This window comes from Phoca vitulina, unplaced genomic scaffold (genome assembly GCF_004348235.1).
Source record: "Phoca vitulina isolate PV1807 unplaced genomic scaffold, GSC_HSeal_1.0 scaffold47, whole genome shotgun sequence".
NCBI classification, from domain to species: domain Eukaryota; kingdom Metazoa; phylum Chordata; class Mammalia; order Carnivora; family Phocidae; genus Phoca; species Phoca vitulina.
In genome coordinates, this window is record NW_022589750.1 from 3,640,031 (window position 1) to 3,654,623 (window position 14,593).

At 57.1% G+C, this 14,593-nt stretch overlaps 1 protein-coding gene across 2 annotated transcripts in view; it reads left to right on the top strand.

The window, feature by feature from the left end:
- The window catches only part of NTN1 (netrin 1), a 178,762-nt gene that overhangs the window by 118,557 nt on the left and 45,612 nt on the right, over positions 1 to 14,593 (top strand). For both annotated transcript variants that reach the window (XM_032431864.1, XM_032431863.1), the window contains exon 3: positions 126 to 314. In XM_032431864.1, coding sequence (XP_032287755.1) covers positions 126 to 314 — 189 coding nt within the window. The remainder of the gene's footprint in view (positions 1 to 125; positions 315 to 14,593) is intronic.

Consider the following 14,593-nt stretch of genomic DNA (forward strand, 5'->3'; position numbering starts at 1 on the left):
GGTCCAGCAGTGGACATGGGGGGAAGCTGGGGACAGTCTCTCCTGGGGTCCAGCAGCGGAGCTGGGGGAAGCTGGGGACAGTCCCTCCCTTGCCGCGGCCTGACGTCTCTCCCTGCCTCCCGCAGCCTGTAACTGCAACCTGCATGCCCGGCGCTGCCGCTTCAACATGGAGCTGTACAAGCTGTCGGGGCGCAAGAGCGGGGGCGTCTGTCTCAACTGCCGCCACAACACGGCGGGCCGCCACTGCCATTACTGCAAGGAGGGCTACTACCGCGACATGGGCAAGCCCGTCACCCACCGCAAGGCCTGCAAAGGTAGGCAGGGGCGGCGCCTCGCGAACCCGGTCCTCCTGTCCCCTCCTCTGTCCTCCCACTTTGCCTTGCGTCCCCACGCACCCCGGCCTTGACGGGCACCGCGGCGCCCGCACGGCCGCCCCGGTATGTGGGGGCGTAAGCCGAAACAAAGGGGCGATGGAGCCACGGCCTTAAGGAGAAGAAAGGAGAAGGTGTGATCCCTGCGCGGGTGCGGGGCCCCCGCCCCCGGCCGGCTGCCTCTCCGCCTGCACAGGTGTGCTGCATACCACAGCGCGGGGGTCATGTTCACCGGGCTTCCCGGCGGCACAAAGGGCCCTCTCTTACCCGGACCACGCAGACGTATTTCTCTGGATGTGTGCGCGCCCCCCCGCCCCATGCCCCCACCCCCGGCGCTCACAAAGACACGCACGGTCACGGTCCCAGTGAGGTCAGCGGCTCCGGGGGCAGGGTCTCAGAAGGAACATTTAATCCACCTGCAAATAGCTTTCCTTCTGAGGACAAAAAAAAAAAAAAAAAAAAAAAAATTAAAGGGAGACCGGAGACTCTTTTCGTTTGCTGGAGCGAGCACGAATGTTTTCACTTTTCCGCTGTTGTGTTTCCCCCGCTCCCCTCACAAAAATGAAGCCATGGTCAGGTGACTCAGAGGAGCTGTTGAAATGCCAGGGAACTCAGTGCTGTTGTCGGGGGGAGACCTGGGGGCCTCCCACCCCACATTTGCTTTTGGGAATTCCAGGAACCGGGGCTGTCCGTGTCTAAAACTTGAGGCCTAGAGGCAGGGCTTGCCGTAAGCATGGCTTCCCAAGAAGAGATTTCTCTCCGAGGGCTCTTGGGGCCACCATCCAGCATGATCGGGGTCCTGACACAGACCCACGTAGACCCTGACACGGGCAAGACCCAAGCCTTGTCAGGCTCAGGCTCAGATGAGGAGCTGCAGTCCAGAAACCGGTCGGTGGGCACTGCCTAGCCTTTGGATGAAGCCAGAGTATCTTCTTATCAGGAAATCTGCAAGATGTCGGGCACTCGTGGGTACCACCGCCTACAGGACTCGTGGCCTCAGTGCAAAATGAAAACACGGGCCTTGCTCAGGAATTGCTAAGAATTTTTAAATGGCAGCAAGCAGAGCTTCCACCAAGCGCGTGTCCTTCCGAGCATCGGGCCCATGAAGCCGGCCCTGTTGGTGGAGAATACTTTTCTCCAAAACGAAACAGGTTCCCAGCCTGTCTCCTCCGGGAGGGATCCCTTCGGTGCCACAGGAACAGGGATGAATCGGGTGGTTCCCCAGACACAAACAGAGCTGTCCTCCCAGATCTGTGGACTTAAGGCTGCCTCTGGTGGTTGTCAAGAGAAGTTTACTCCTAAAGGTAGCTCGGCGATTTCCACATCCCAAACCAGAGAATCAAGGTGAGACTCCCCCGGGGAGACTTGGAGCAGGAACCGACCAACCGACCTCAAGGTGGCCTGAGCCAAGGGACCCAGAAACGCCTCTGGTGGCAGGAAGGCATGAGCAGGAGCATGACCGGGGAGAGAGAGAGGGCTTTGGGTTTTCAGAGACCGTACTTGGAAGGTATCCAGCCCCTTCTTCGCCTGTTGTCTTCCCTTTACAGAGAAATCAAAGCCAAGGAGTTGCAAACAACGGGTTGCACGTAGCTTTCTTGGGGATTTGGCAAGGGAATTTTAATTAGCAGGGGCCACTCAGGTGGGCAGCCCTGTGTCCGTGGTTGAGGGGGTCTCGGCTGGGCATGGAAGGGCAGTGGTCATGCGCCGTCACAGCAGGAAAGGCACGTCCCCTGGAGAGGCAGGAGGGAGCAGAGCCTGGTCATCTTGCCCTTTGCCTCCCCTCCCTCTCCTCTGTTGCATGCAGAATGATGCAAGAGCCACCTGTGGCCTCTCCTGGCTCAGGCTGAGATGTCAGGAAGCCACCGGGTCCTAGGAACCTGCAGGTTGTCCTCTGGGGCTTTCCCACTCTGCTGGTTTCCAGGCGGGACAGGCGCAGGCAGACGAGGGTGTGCCCCTGCCTTCCTACTTCAAACCCTGTGGCTGGCCTTGGTGGCTCTGTCGTCCCTCGGAGCCTTGGACAGCAGTTGCCCCCAGCCTTGGTGGGACCCTGAGGGAAGGGCCCGAGGAAGAGAGAAACGTGAGGACAGATTCTGCGCGGAAGGACGCCTGCGTGTCCTGCCAGGGAAACATGGCAGGTGGGGGCGGGCCTCGGCGGTACCTCCTGCCTGGCGGGGAAAGACAGTGCTTCAAGGATCCTACCACCTGATTGGCGAGGAAAGACCCTACCTGGCGGGTCCTGCGTCCTGATTGGCGAGGGAAGACCCTACCTGGCGGGTCCTGCGTCCTGATTGGCGAGGGAAGACACTGCCTGAACGATCTGTTCTCTGATTGGTGAGCAAGAGGAACGTGACCTGAAAGGTCCTGCCTTCGGTGCAGAAGGTTCTAGATCTTTCCCCTTGTGCTCTCTTTTTTCTGGTGTCAACCCCTCGGGGCGAGTGGGAACTCTGAATCCTCTGTTTCCCCATGGGACATTTCCCACCAAATGGAGACCCTGAGATCTTGGGGAGGCGCGGGGAGACCAGCTGTAGGAGGTCAGACGCCAGCAGAGAGGGCTTTATACCCTTGAGGTCTTCAGATGGTAGTCTCTCTGTCCCCATCCCACCCCCACGGAGTCCGTCCGTTTGCCTTGTCTTCCCAGGGTAGGTCGGTTTCAGGAAACGTCTCCTTTGCTGGAAGCATTTGGCCCCAGCATTTTGATCTCTGGTGGGTTGCGCTCAGAGGCTTCTGCAGTCCCCTAGGCATGCAGCCACCCCAGGCCCCGGCCTCCTGGGGCTGACCTCGGGAGAGCCCCATTGTAGCCTTCGGTTATGTCCTTCTTTGCTCTGTTTCAGAGACATTTCACTGGGGAACTGGGACAACTGGCAGAGGCTCTTGACTCAAGTTGGCAGTTGACCCGAGGGTGCTTGGGAATGGCCACTGGGGCCCTCTTTACCCTTGACTTCCCAGGGCCTGGGGAGGAGCCCCAGGCAGGGGGCTGAGGCCACCCAGGCCCTGCTGGCGATTGGCTGGGCTCCCGACCTTGCTCAATTTAGAGCAGGGGTGGACCCAGACAAGAACAGCTTGGAGCAAGGGCATCGGATTCCAAACGTTATTGGGGAAGTTTCATAGCAACAAATTCGTTGGGTTCTTTCTCCCCTCCCCTGGTTTAGAACCAACCCGGGGCTGGCCGGGCTGGTGCATACAAAGGGCTGTAATAAACGTGCCCAGGGACGCAGGCGGCTGCAGCCCGCGCCTATTCAGCGCGATTTCCCAGCACTGGGAAGGCCTCATTATGGCGCGGGCTGTTGTCCTATACAAAGTCCGATGAGATGAATCTCTCCCTTTTCTCCGCAGAATGGTTGGTGAGCGATACTCGTCCTGGAATCTGTCAAAAGATAGGCGGTTTTGTTTACCATTTGTCTTCTTTATGGACTCGGGGGCTCTTTTTCTCTTTGGGGCCCGCAAAGAAGACGGTGCTATTTGACCATTCTAGCCATGTCTCTATTTGAACGATATTAATTTATCATCTTCCCAAACCATCTGTGATGGATAAAGACATTCCGGGAGTCTCCCGTGAACCGAATCGCGATGAGAGTTAAGAAATTAACCACTGCATCCGGCACCCCCACCCCTTCAAGGCCACGGTCAGCATGGCCGAAATGCAGGCCGCCAAGAAGGTGTCCCGGTGCTCGGAAGATGCAGGCGGTGGCCGGCAGAGGCAGGCACTGGTCCTGGCTGTCTTGCCCAGTGCACGCCCGAGGCTCCCAGCCACCCCGTTTCTTCCAGCAGCTCTGTCAGAGCTCAGGGAGGAAGTGGACACCTCAGGGCGCCCACTCGGGCCCCCTGACCACTGTGTGGGGCTCCCCATGTCTTTCTCCACCTCGATTCTCGACCTTCACTAAAGGGCATCCTCGGTCTATTTCTCTCTAACTGGTTCTCGCCCTTGGCTGCCCTTGGGAATCTCCTGGAGATTTGAAAATCTGACACCCCCAAGAGATTCCGTTTCAATGAATGAGTCCAGATGAGACCCAAGCACTTGGGGAATAAGGAGTGCAGGTGATGAGAAGGGGGGGCGGGGGAGGATTTATTGTCAATGAATTTAAATGTTTTTTTAAGGCTCTCTTGATGGAAATTGGGTGGGACGGGATTGTTTAAAAATTTTTTTCTTTTTAGGGTTTTATTTATTTATTTGACAGTGAGAAAGGGAACACAAGCAGGGGGAGCGGGAGAGGGAGAAGCAGGCTTCCCGCTGAGCAGAGAGCTGGACATGGGGCTTGATTCCAGGACCCAGGGGGATCATGACCTAAGCCGGAGGCAGACGCTTAACGACTGAGCCACCCAGGCGCCCCTGTTTAAAAAAAATTTTTTTTAAATTATATTTTGCAGGCTGGGAGCTTAGCTGGTGCATCCTGATGATCTAGTGTCCAGAGGAAGGCATAGGATTGAATGGTTATCACAGCTAGATTGTGTGTGTGTGTGTGTGTGTGTGTGCACATGCTTGCATGCGTGCAAGCTAGATTGGATCATTTGAGGGTTTTTTTTTTTTTTAATTTTTGAAGTTCCTTTTAATTCCAATGTTATTTTTTTAATTTAAATTCAATTAGCCAACATATAGTACGTCATTAATTTCAGATGTAGAGTTCCATAATCCATCAGTTGTTTATAAAACCCAGTGCTTGGGGCGCCTGGGTGGCTCAGTCAGTTAGGCGTCTGCCTTTGGCTCAGGTCATGATCCCAGTATCCTGGGATCAAGCCCCACACTGGGCTCCCTGCTCCGTGGGGAGCCTGCTTCTCCTTCTCCCTCTGCTTGCCACTCCCCGTGCTTGTGCTTGCTCTCTTTCTCTCTGTCAAATAAATAAAACCTTTTTTTTAAAAAAAAGCCAAACCCAGTACTCATCACATCACGTGCCCTCCTTAATGCCCATCACCCAGTTACCCCATCCCCCCCCACCTCTCCTCCAGCAATCCTCAGTTTGTTTCCTAGAGTTAAGAGTTTCTCATGGTTTGTCTCCCTCTCATTTGAGGGTTTAGTCACACCGCAGCTAGGAACCTGGGATCCCACACTGCTTCCTGACTCTAAGATGATGTCCAGGGAGCCTACTAAAGCCTAAAAACCTCAGGAGTGCCCTTTGTTCTGTGGGTCCCATGTGACATTTACTTCTGGTCTGTGATCATGTTGGGAGTGCAGGGAAAAGCATGGCCATCTTAGGGAGGAAGGCACTCAGTGGCTGCAACAGCTCCCAGCTTAGAGGGTAGAGCCCACAACACAAGGAGTGGGCTCTGTTGGGGCCGATCTGGCCTAGCACTCACGGGGGAGAGGGAAAGTCGGAAGGAGAGGAAATTCCCCCACGGAAGAGCCAGCTCCATCTGTGGTCTCCGTTGCCACATCCTTCCCCTGTTCCCTGGGGACTGTGGGGGTCACAGACCCCGATCTCCGGATTTGGCTCCAGGTTCAAAGCCTGTGGAGCATCAGGCAAGTCACGTGACCTCGCTAGACCTCAGTATCCTCATCTGTGAAATCGTGTTCAGATTTATGGTCTCTGAGTCCCGGCCAGCTTCCACATTCCACATCCTGCGTGCTCTTTTTAAATCTTCAGAATTTTACGGGTCCCCGATAACAACGGGACAATGTCCTGTGTCGGTGAAGTTTGTGACCCTGGAGCTTGGAAGAGTGGGCAGAGCCGGGAAATCGGGTGCAGGTGACGTTGTTCCGGGGTCTTTACAAGTCAAGAGAGTCCCCCGCTCCCATGACCCACACATGTGCCCTGCTTCTAAAACGGGGTCTTTCAGGCTCAGCTCTGTGTCTCATTTCCCTGGCACCTCAGCCAGTTGCCTCTCCCCGCCCCCCAAGTGTCACCCACTCTCAATCTGTTTCCACACGGACATTCCTGGGGGGCCCCCAGGGCCCTCCTCTTGAGCAGAAAAGCCCTCGGATCTCTGAGCTGCCCCTAGTTAACGGAGGGCATTTTACTTGGGGGTGTCGAGTACATGAGATGGTGTAGGAGAGGTCCCAGGTACACAGGGCATGCACTCCATACCTGTTAGCGTTTAGGATTCTTTGTCCAAGTAGAAGATCCAGTAACCAGAGCCCCCTGCCATTGGCCGCATGTGCATAGAGCAGAGACTGGTTGCCTTAGTTCCTTCAGTGAGTGGTGGCACGTGGGGGAACCGGCCCCTGTCACTGGAAGGGCTCAGCCCCGGTGTTTGCCCTAATGCTGTTGCACACTCACCATAAAGGATTTATCGCCAAAGGATTTTGCTTTGGGAGCAAAAATGACACACGAGTTGAACAGCAGAGATGAGTGCCCAGCAGCTGCTTGTGGAAACGCTGAGTGGAGAGGTGGGGACGGGCTGTGTGCATGCAGAAGTACATCTAAAGGGGCGCCTGGGTGGCTCAGTCGTGTAAGCGTCTGCCTTCGGGTCAGGTCATGATCCCAGAGTTCTGGGATCGAGCCCCGCATCAGGCTCCCTGCTCAGCGGGAAGCCTGCTTCTCCCTCTCCCTCTGCTTGTGTTCCCTCTCTCACTGTGTCTCTCTCTGTCAAATAAATAAAATCTTAAAAAAAAAAAAAGTACATCTGAAAGTGCCGCTAAGAAAGGTCTGGCAGCCTCCCAGGGGCTCCTGACCAGCCTGGGGCAGGGAGAGGGATGCAAGTTCCAAGCTGGTCCCCACTGCCCTGGTACACGGGACCCAGGTGCTCTGGTGCCTCCCCACTGTGGTGCTGTCCGGCCTCTGCTCACCTGCCCCGAGCCTGTGCGTGTAGACACACACACACACACACACACACACACACACACACACTCTGTCTCTCCCCATCTCAGTCTCTCTCTGGGAACCATCTGTAGGACCCATGCCTTCCGCCTCAGTTGTAAATCAGGTGCAGGAAGGCTATGGTTAACTAGATCACGGAGGGTCAAATAACCCAGCTTGGGATTACGGGGCTCCCCTCCCCTTCTACTTCCTGCTGTCTGCACCTTGATCTGAAGGTGGCAGGGGAGAGGCGAGGTAGTGCAACTTGAAACATTTATTCTTTTGTGCCTTGTTAGCAACTGCTGGGAGAAAGGAAAGCATAGCTGCGGAGGAGGTAGACACAGACAGACAGCTGAGATGCGGTTTGTGCATAATTTACGGAAGTAAATTATCCTCGCTCCCTCGGGAGCATGCAGAATTTAGGAGTGGGGAGTGTTCCACATGGAGGTTGCTGATGATCTAGGATGTGAGGGGATTATCTTTCCTGCTGCCCCACTTCTTCCCTCCAGGGAGGGGATTTGGCCCGAGTTTGTGCACTGACTGCCCAAGTGATTATTTAGCACCTGCTGCATGCAGGAGAGGGGTGGTTACAGTGGTGACCAAGGCAGATAGGTTTCCTTGGAGCTCACTTCCTGGAGGGAGGTCGATGGTAAACAAAGGAGAAAAAGTAAGTAGAAGATTATATGGACTGTGAGTCACGTAGAGGAAATACACAGGGTGGTAGGAGAGTGTGACGTGGCGGGGTGGGGAGCTGCTCTGCTAGGTGGCCAGGGATGACCTCTCTGAGGACAGAACATTTGAGGCGACACCTGTGATGTGAGGAGCAAGAGGAAACTGAGGAATGTGCAGTACCAGCATCCAGAAGCAGGAAAGGGAGCTGAGGCAGGGGCAGGGCCAGCTCCTGAGAGTGTGGACAGGAGGAGGACCCCATTCCAACAGCAGTGGAAGTCATGGTTGGGGGGGGCAGTCAGGAGAGGAGAGACTTGAGTGATGCATCTGGCTTATTTTTTAAGATGCTCCTTCTATGAGACGTGCCACAGATGGGAGAAAATGTTTGCACATCACATACCCAACAAAGGACGTGATTCACAATATGTAAAGAGCTCTCAAAACTCAACAATAAGAAAACAGACCACTCAGTTAGAAATGGGCGACATACTTGAACAGGTACTTACCAAAGATGCACAGATGGCAATTTAATTAATGAACCATCATTAGTCACTAGAGAAATACAGATTAAAACCATGAGATACCATTGCACACCTATTAGAATGTCAAAAATACAAAGTACTGACAATTCCAAGCATCGGCGAGGATGTGTAATAACTAGACCACTCATACACCACTGGTGGGAATTCAAAATGGCACAGCCATTCTGGAAAACAGTTTTGCAGTTTCTTATAAAATTAAACATAGATCTGCCATAAAAACCTTGTAGTCTGTGTACCAGGGAGCACTACTGGGCAATGAAAATGAAAGAGCGATTGATTGACACAGCAGCCGGGACACATCTCAGATGTATTTGGCTGAGTAAAGGAGGCCAGTCCCAAAGACTCCATACGGTACATCCATACATCGTACATACCGTACAGTCCCAGAATACGACGTTCTGAGAAGGTGAAGCTAGAGGGACAGAATAGATCCGTGGTCACCAGGAGTTGGGGTGGGGGTGCTGACCACAGAGGAACACAAGGGACTTCTTGGGAGAGTTGGAATGTTTTATATCCTGATTGGGGTGGTGGTTACAGGAATCTACATGTGCGAAAAGCCCATAGAACTGTACAGCAAAAAAGGTGATGTTGCTCCATGCAACTGAAATGATGATGATGATGATGATGATGATGATGGTTAGAAGCTTCTTCCATAGGGCTCTCTGACACCATGTTTTTGGACCTTTTATTCCCCATCTCCCGTTACTCACAGCTCTGAGCTCACTTGGCAACCAGTCCCCCTCGGGTCAGTCCCCCTCCGCTCCTCCTCCTGCCTGGCTTCCCTGAGCCCCACCCTGCTGGTCTGCCACCTTGCGTCTGTCCCCTCCATTCGGGAACACCCCAGCAGCCTTGGCCAGCTTCCAAGTTTCTCTTCTTGGTGGCCAGTCCTCCTCACCCCATTTTGGGGAGTAGAGAAAACTCAGGTTCTTGGACACCCCTTAGTGCCCGACATTTGTCCTCTCCCAGCACCACCTCTGGGTGAGGGGGTTCCCACCGGGCTTCCCCCTAGAGGCCGGACACACATACGAGAGACATGGGAACCCTTCGGATCTGAACCTGATTTTCTCTGAAGACGCTGACCTTTTCTTTCTTTATGCGCTACTCTCACCTGCACTGAGCATGCTCCAGTCCTCCTCCTGACGGTCCTCCCTTCCTCCCTCTTCCTCCTTCCTCCTCCCTCCACTGCCTCCGCCCCCCTCCCCCCATCTCTCCCCCTCCTCCTCCTCACTTCTCACTCTTCCTCCCTCCTCCTCCTCCCCTTCCTCCTCTTTCCTACTCCTTCTCCTTCTTCCTTTATCCTACCCTCCCCTCTTCCCTCCTCCTTCCCCCTCCTCCTCCTCTTCTCACTCTTCCTCCCTCCTCTCTCCTCCTCCTCCCCCTCCTCCCCTTCCTCCTCTTTCCTACTCCTTCTCCTTCCTTTATCCTACCCTCCCCTCTTCCCTCCTCCTCCCCCTCCTCATCTCTCTCCCTCCTCCTCCCCCTCCTCATCTCTCTCCCTCCTCCTCTCTTCTCACTCTTCCTCCCTCCTCCTCCTCCCCTTCCTCCTCTTTTCTAYGCCTTCTCCTTCTTCCTTTATCCTCCCCTCCCCTCTTCCCTCCTCCTTCCCCCTCCTCCTTCCCCTCCTCCTCTCCCTCCTCCTCTCTCCCCCTCCTCCTCCTCTCTTCTCACTCTTCCTCCCTCCTCTCTCCTCCTCCCCCCCTCCCTCCTCTCTCCTCCTCCCCCTCCTCCCCTTCTTCCTCTTTCCTACTCCTTCTCCTTCCTTTATCCTACCTTCCCGTCTTCCCTCCTCCTCCCCCCTCTCCTCATCTCTCCTCCTCCTCCTCTCTTCTCACTCTTCCTCCCTCCTCTCTCCTCCTCCTTCCCCTCCTCCCCTTTCTACTCTTTCCTACTCCTTCTCCTTCCTCCTTCCTCCTCCCCTCCCCTCCTACCTCCTCCTTACTCCTACCACCTCTCCCCTCCCTCCCTGACCCTCCACAGCAGCTGGAGCTCAGCCTGGCTCACACGGAGGGTCCTGCCTGCCTTTACCTTCATTGTGGATGGCATCCAGGCACCCAGAGAAGCAGAGAAGGATGTTTCCCCCTTACCCAGCACCACAGGCAGACATGGCCTTGGGCATGAGCTGCAGGCCTTAGAGCCCCAGGCGGCCCCGTGGTCGGCTCTGGGGAGCAGCCACATTCACTGACAGCATGCTCAGGACCCCCAGGCTGTTCATCTGCCAGCGATGGGCCTGGGGAAGAAGATGCTGAGTCAAGGCTTAGCACAAGATGTGAAAGTGTGTGAGCCACGGTGACCTCTGAAGCCAGGGTCAGTGCTGGGTTGTTCCAACTCTCCCCTCCTGCCTGGAGCAGCTCCAGGGGGTCTGGGTGCCAAGGCAGCTCCCCTCTCCTCGCAAGCATGTCCCCTGGAGGGTCCTGCCTGACCCCGGGGGCCCCTGGAGTCAGACCTGCAGGAGAAGTAGCCAGATCTCCTGATAGGAGGGAGGAAATCCAGGATGGGTTTCCAAATACTGTGTGAGCTGTGGTGGAGGAGGCCGGCCTCGGACACGCATCCTCTCCTGATGAAGGCCATCAGGGACGGCCCCATCCTCAGGGACCCAGGGCGGAGGGCGTCAGGAGAAGCTGGGAGAGGCAGTGCTGGAGACAAGCAGCCCGGGATCGGAACTGTCTGCCTTTCAGGTCAACTTTGCCAGGGCTCTGGGTGTGGACGGAAGGCCTGGTGCACCAGGCAGCGTGTCCTCTGGGCCAGGACTGCGGTGACCTCTAGCAGTGGGGGGGTGGGGGTGCTGCCTGAGGCCTTGAAGCCATAGACACCAAGCATTGGACTGTTAAAGTGGAAGAGCCACCTGTGGTCCAGAGAGGGCAAGGCACTAATCCAGAGTCACACAGCGGTCCTGGCAGGATGGGCCCAGCCCTGGGTGTGCTGCCGCCCCTAGGAAACCTTCCGTGTGCCCTGAGCCGGCTGTCCTTGACTGATGGCCCAGAGCAGAGACGGCCCAGGCTCCCCTCCGCGCCGGGAGGCACTCCAGCCCGCCGCGTGCGTGAGAAACCTAACCCTGCTGCCTTCTCAGGGCCCTGGGCTTCCGTCTGGTCTCACCTTCCTCTTGACGGAAAAACCCTGGGGTAGATCGGTTCCCATGACCAGGTGCTGCCTGCCCCATGAGCACAGGGTGACCTGCCATGGCAGGGATTGACCTCCTCCGAAAAAGTGGCTGACTTCCAGGGAAATAGGAGTCCGGATGGCCCTCCAGTGGCGGCAGGCGCTCTGCCCCAGACCCCGTTCTCGGAAGGATTAGGGAGGCTCTCTCCCTGTCCCCTCACCAGACCCCTTGCCCCGGGGGAAGATCTGCACTTCCCCCCACACCCCTGCTCGGCCCCGCCCCTCCGCTGCCCTGCCCGCTGTGGTCCCAGGTGAGCCTGTGCGGTCTATGTGTGTGGGTCTAAGCGTGTCTGGGTGTGTTTCTGGGGTGAATGAATATGGCGGGATCCCTTTGGCTTTCTCTCCCTAAGGGCCGGGGTCCGGAGCCTCCTTTGTAACTGGTGGGCTCAGACTCCCTTCCTTGGACATTGCCAGGTGCTTGTCTTGTCTCAGGCTGCAGAGGAACCCACCGTGGGGCATGGTCACCTGTCACTTGTTCTCACACCTGGAAGCTCACCCTTCTTTGCATAGAGGACATAACTTGGGCTTTCCCTATATGTGGGCTTTGGGGGGAAGGTCCTTGCTTTGGGGCTCTGTTGCTTGGAATCGAGAATGAGTGCAACGCAAGTCTGTTGGGATTACATTTGGCCCCCAGGTAACAGAAAGCCCTCCAAGCCAGGTAAACTGGGATTTCTCCTTCTAGACCAAGAAGTGCAGAGGGGGCTGTCCGGAGTGGGTGAGGGTCTCCGTGATGCCCTGAGAGATCAGGCCCTTACCGCCTCCCTTCCCCTGGGGTTCTCCTGGGCAGCCTGCAGTCTCGTCCTCTGGGGTCGTGCGGACTCCACAGGCAGGTGGGAGGACCCGAGGGGACGATGTGTGGATGTGCTCAGGTGTTCCCAGGTATTCGGGTGGTGGCGCCGTGCTGGAGGCACCCTCGCCCCTAGTGATGGTCCCACCGCCCTGGAGGCCCCCCCGCCCCCCTTTGGCACCCCGATGGCTTCTCTTCCCGGAACAGGGATTTTTTCATGGAAACACAGCTAGCCTGCTTGCTGCCTCTGTCAGACCAGGCGATGGGGCCAGGGGCTCACAGTCTCTGCAAAATCTGGGGAGAAAGATTGGAAACCCAGCAGTGAAGCACCCCCTTCTTTAATCAAAGGACGGACCCGGAGGACGTGCCGGCTCCCCGCCATCACTGAGGATGGCCCTTGTCCCCAGCCGCCGTCAGCTGGTGCCTGGCTATCTGCCCCCCGGCCCCGGCGGCTTGCCAGCCCAAGCGGCTGACGGGTCACCAAGCTGCGAGGGGCCACGGGCAAGGACAGTGCCGTCCGCCCACTGCAGCCCCCCGAGATTTTGCTCTGCACCGCTCCTGCTTCGGGAAAGACGACCTGTGCCTCTGGGTGACTCGGCTCTGACCCCTCAGTGCCCGAGCAACCTTTGGTGACCTCCTCCCAGCCAAGGGCTCGGATCCAGAAGTTCCTGGCACACAGCTGTGTTCCGTCAGCACGGAGGGGGGGAGGGCTTGGCACGAATCTTAGCATGACCAGCAGGCTTGCAAAGCAGGCCATGGGAGGTCAGCTAGCATGAGCCTTGGGTGTCCATATCCGCCTGGCGCCCCGTGGCCCCACCGGGCTTGGGACAGCGGGTTCCCATGCTGTGGTGCTTTTGCCCTCTCAGAGATGCTGCCCAGGCCCGATCCGCCTTCCCACCACAGGAGCGGGATTTCAGGGCGCAGGGAAAGGTCAGAGGGCTTCTCCAGACATCCCCTCCTCACGGCATCGTCCCCAGCCTGAGTCTTTTCTCGCCACGAGAGAAGAGAGAACGCAAGACCAGACCAGCGGGGGATGAACTTGAATTTAGGGGAAATTGAAGAAGACATGTTCCTAACGGGAGGATTTACTGCTGCTTACAGGGACAACACGGGGACAGCCCCACTGTCCTCCCGTGGATCCTGCAATAGGAGAAACCTGCTGACAACCCCCCACCCCACCCACCCCACCCCACCCCAGCCCAGGCTGCCCGTGCGCCACCCCCGTTCCTTCCGTCCCCGGCCCGTGTCCCCAGCCCTCCGCTAGCCTCACCGGGAGGGCGCCCATGGCCAGGACCCCCACCCAGAGAGCTTCCAGAAGCTTCCACATGTCCAGACACCACTTTGACAAACAATTCCTCACATTCCTGTCCTTTCTGCCTCCTGCTTCCAACTTTCCCTCGTCTGGGCCAGTCCGGGCCAACTTTGGGGGGCGGGGGGCGGCCACGTTCTCACCAGCGGGTTCGTGCCTCATCGGGCAGTGCTGGCTGGACGCTCTGCTGGACGCTCTGCTCACACTTCTGTTCTTGGATGCTTTTTCTCCCCATTTGGAGCAGAAACACTTAGCAGCTTTCGGCAGACGGCTCCCCCCCCCCGCCTCTGCGCCCCACACCTGGGCTTCCCCGGGGAAGGGGGTGGGCAGTGGAAGGAGAGCCTGCATGTCTGCCCCCTTCATCCTCCCTGCCTCCCCCTACCTGCACCCTGAGCCCACCCTGGATTCCGGGAAGCGGGATTGGGCCGGGAACTCGGGTGCCCCCTCTGTGCGGGCATAGCTCCTCTTGCCCGAGCCCCCCGGGGTTGGTGGGCACCTTGGATGCTCGGGCTGCTATAACAAACACCACAGACGGGGTGGTTTAGACAGCAAGCATTTTATTTCTCACGGTTCCGGAGGCTGAGAAGTGCAAGATCAGCGCACCCCACATCCCGTGTCTGGGGAAGGCGGCTTCCTGGGGTGGGGGGGGCGACCTTTTTGCTGGATGCTTGTGCAGACAGATCTCGCTCTTCCTCTTCTTAGAAGGGGGCCCACTTCCATGACGCCCTCTAAACCTGACCACTACCCGAAACACCACACTGGGGTTTAGGGCTTTAGCGTGAATTTGGGGGGGACACAAGACTTCAGTCCATAGCAGTGGGGATGTCCCCCCCCCCCAAAGTCCTCTGGCCACTCTGTCCCTGGGATCATGTCCTTGGAACACAGGGAGGTACCCTGGGATGTAGCACACCAGGGTGGGCCACCCCAGCTTTCTAGACTGTTCCGAACCAGGACAAGGGGTGCAGGGCCTGCTCTGTGGGGGCCTCCGCCTCCCAGCATGGCCACTCCCTTTTTGCGCAGCCCCGGGAGGC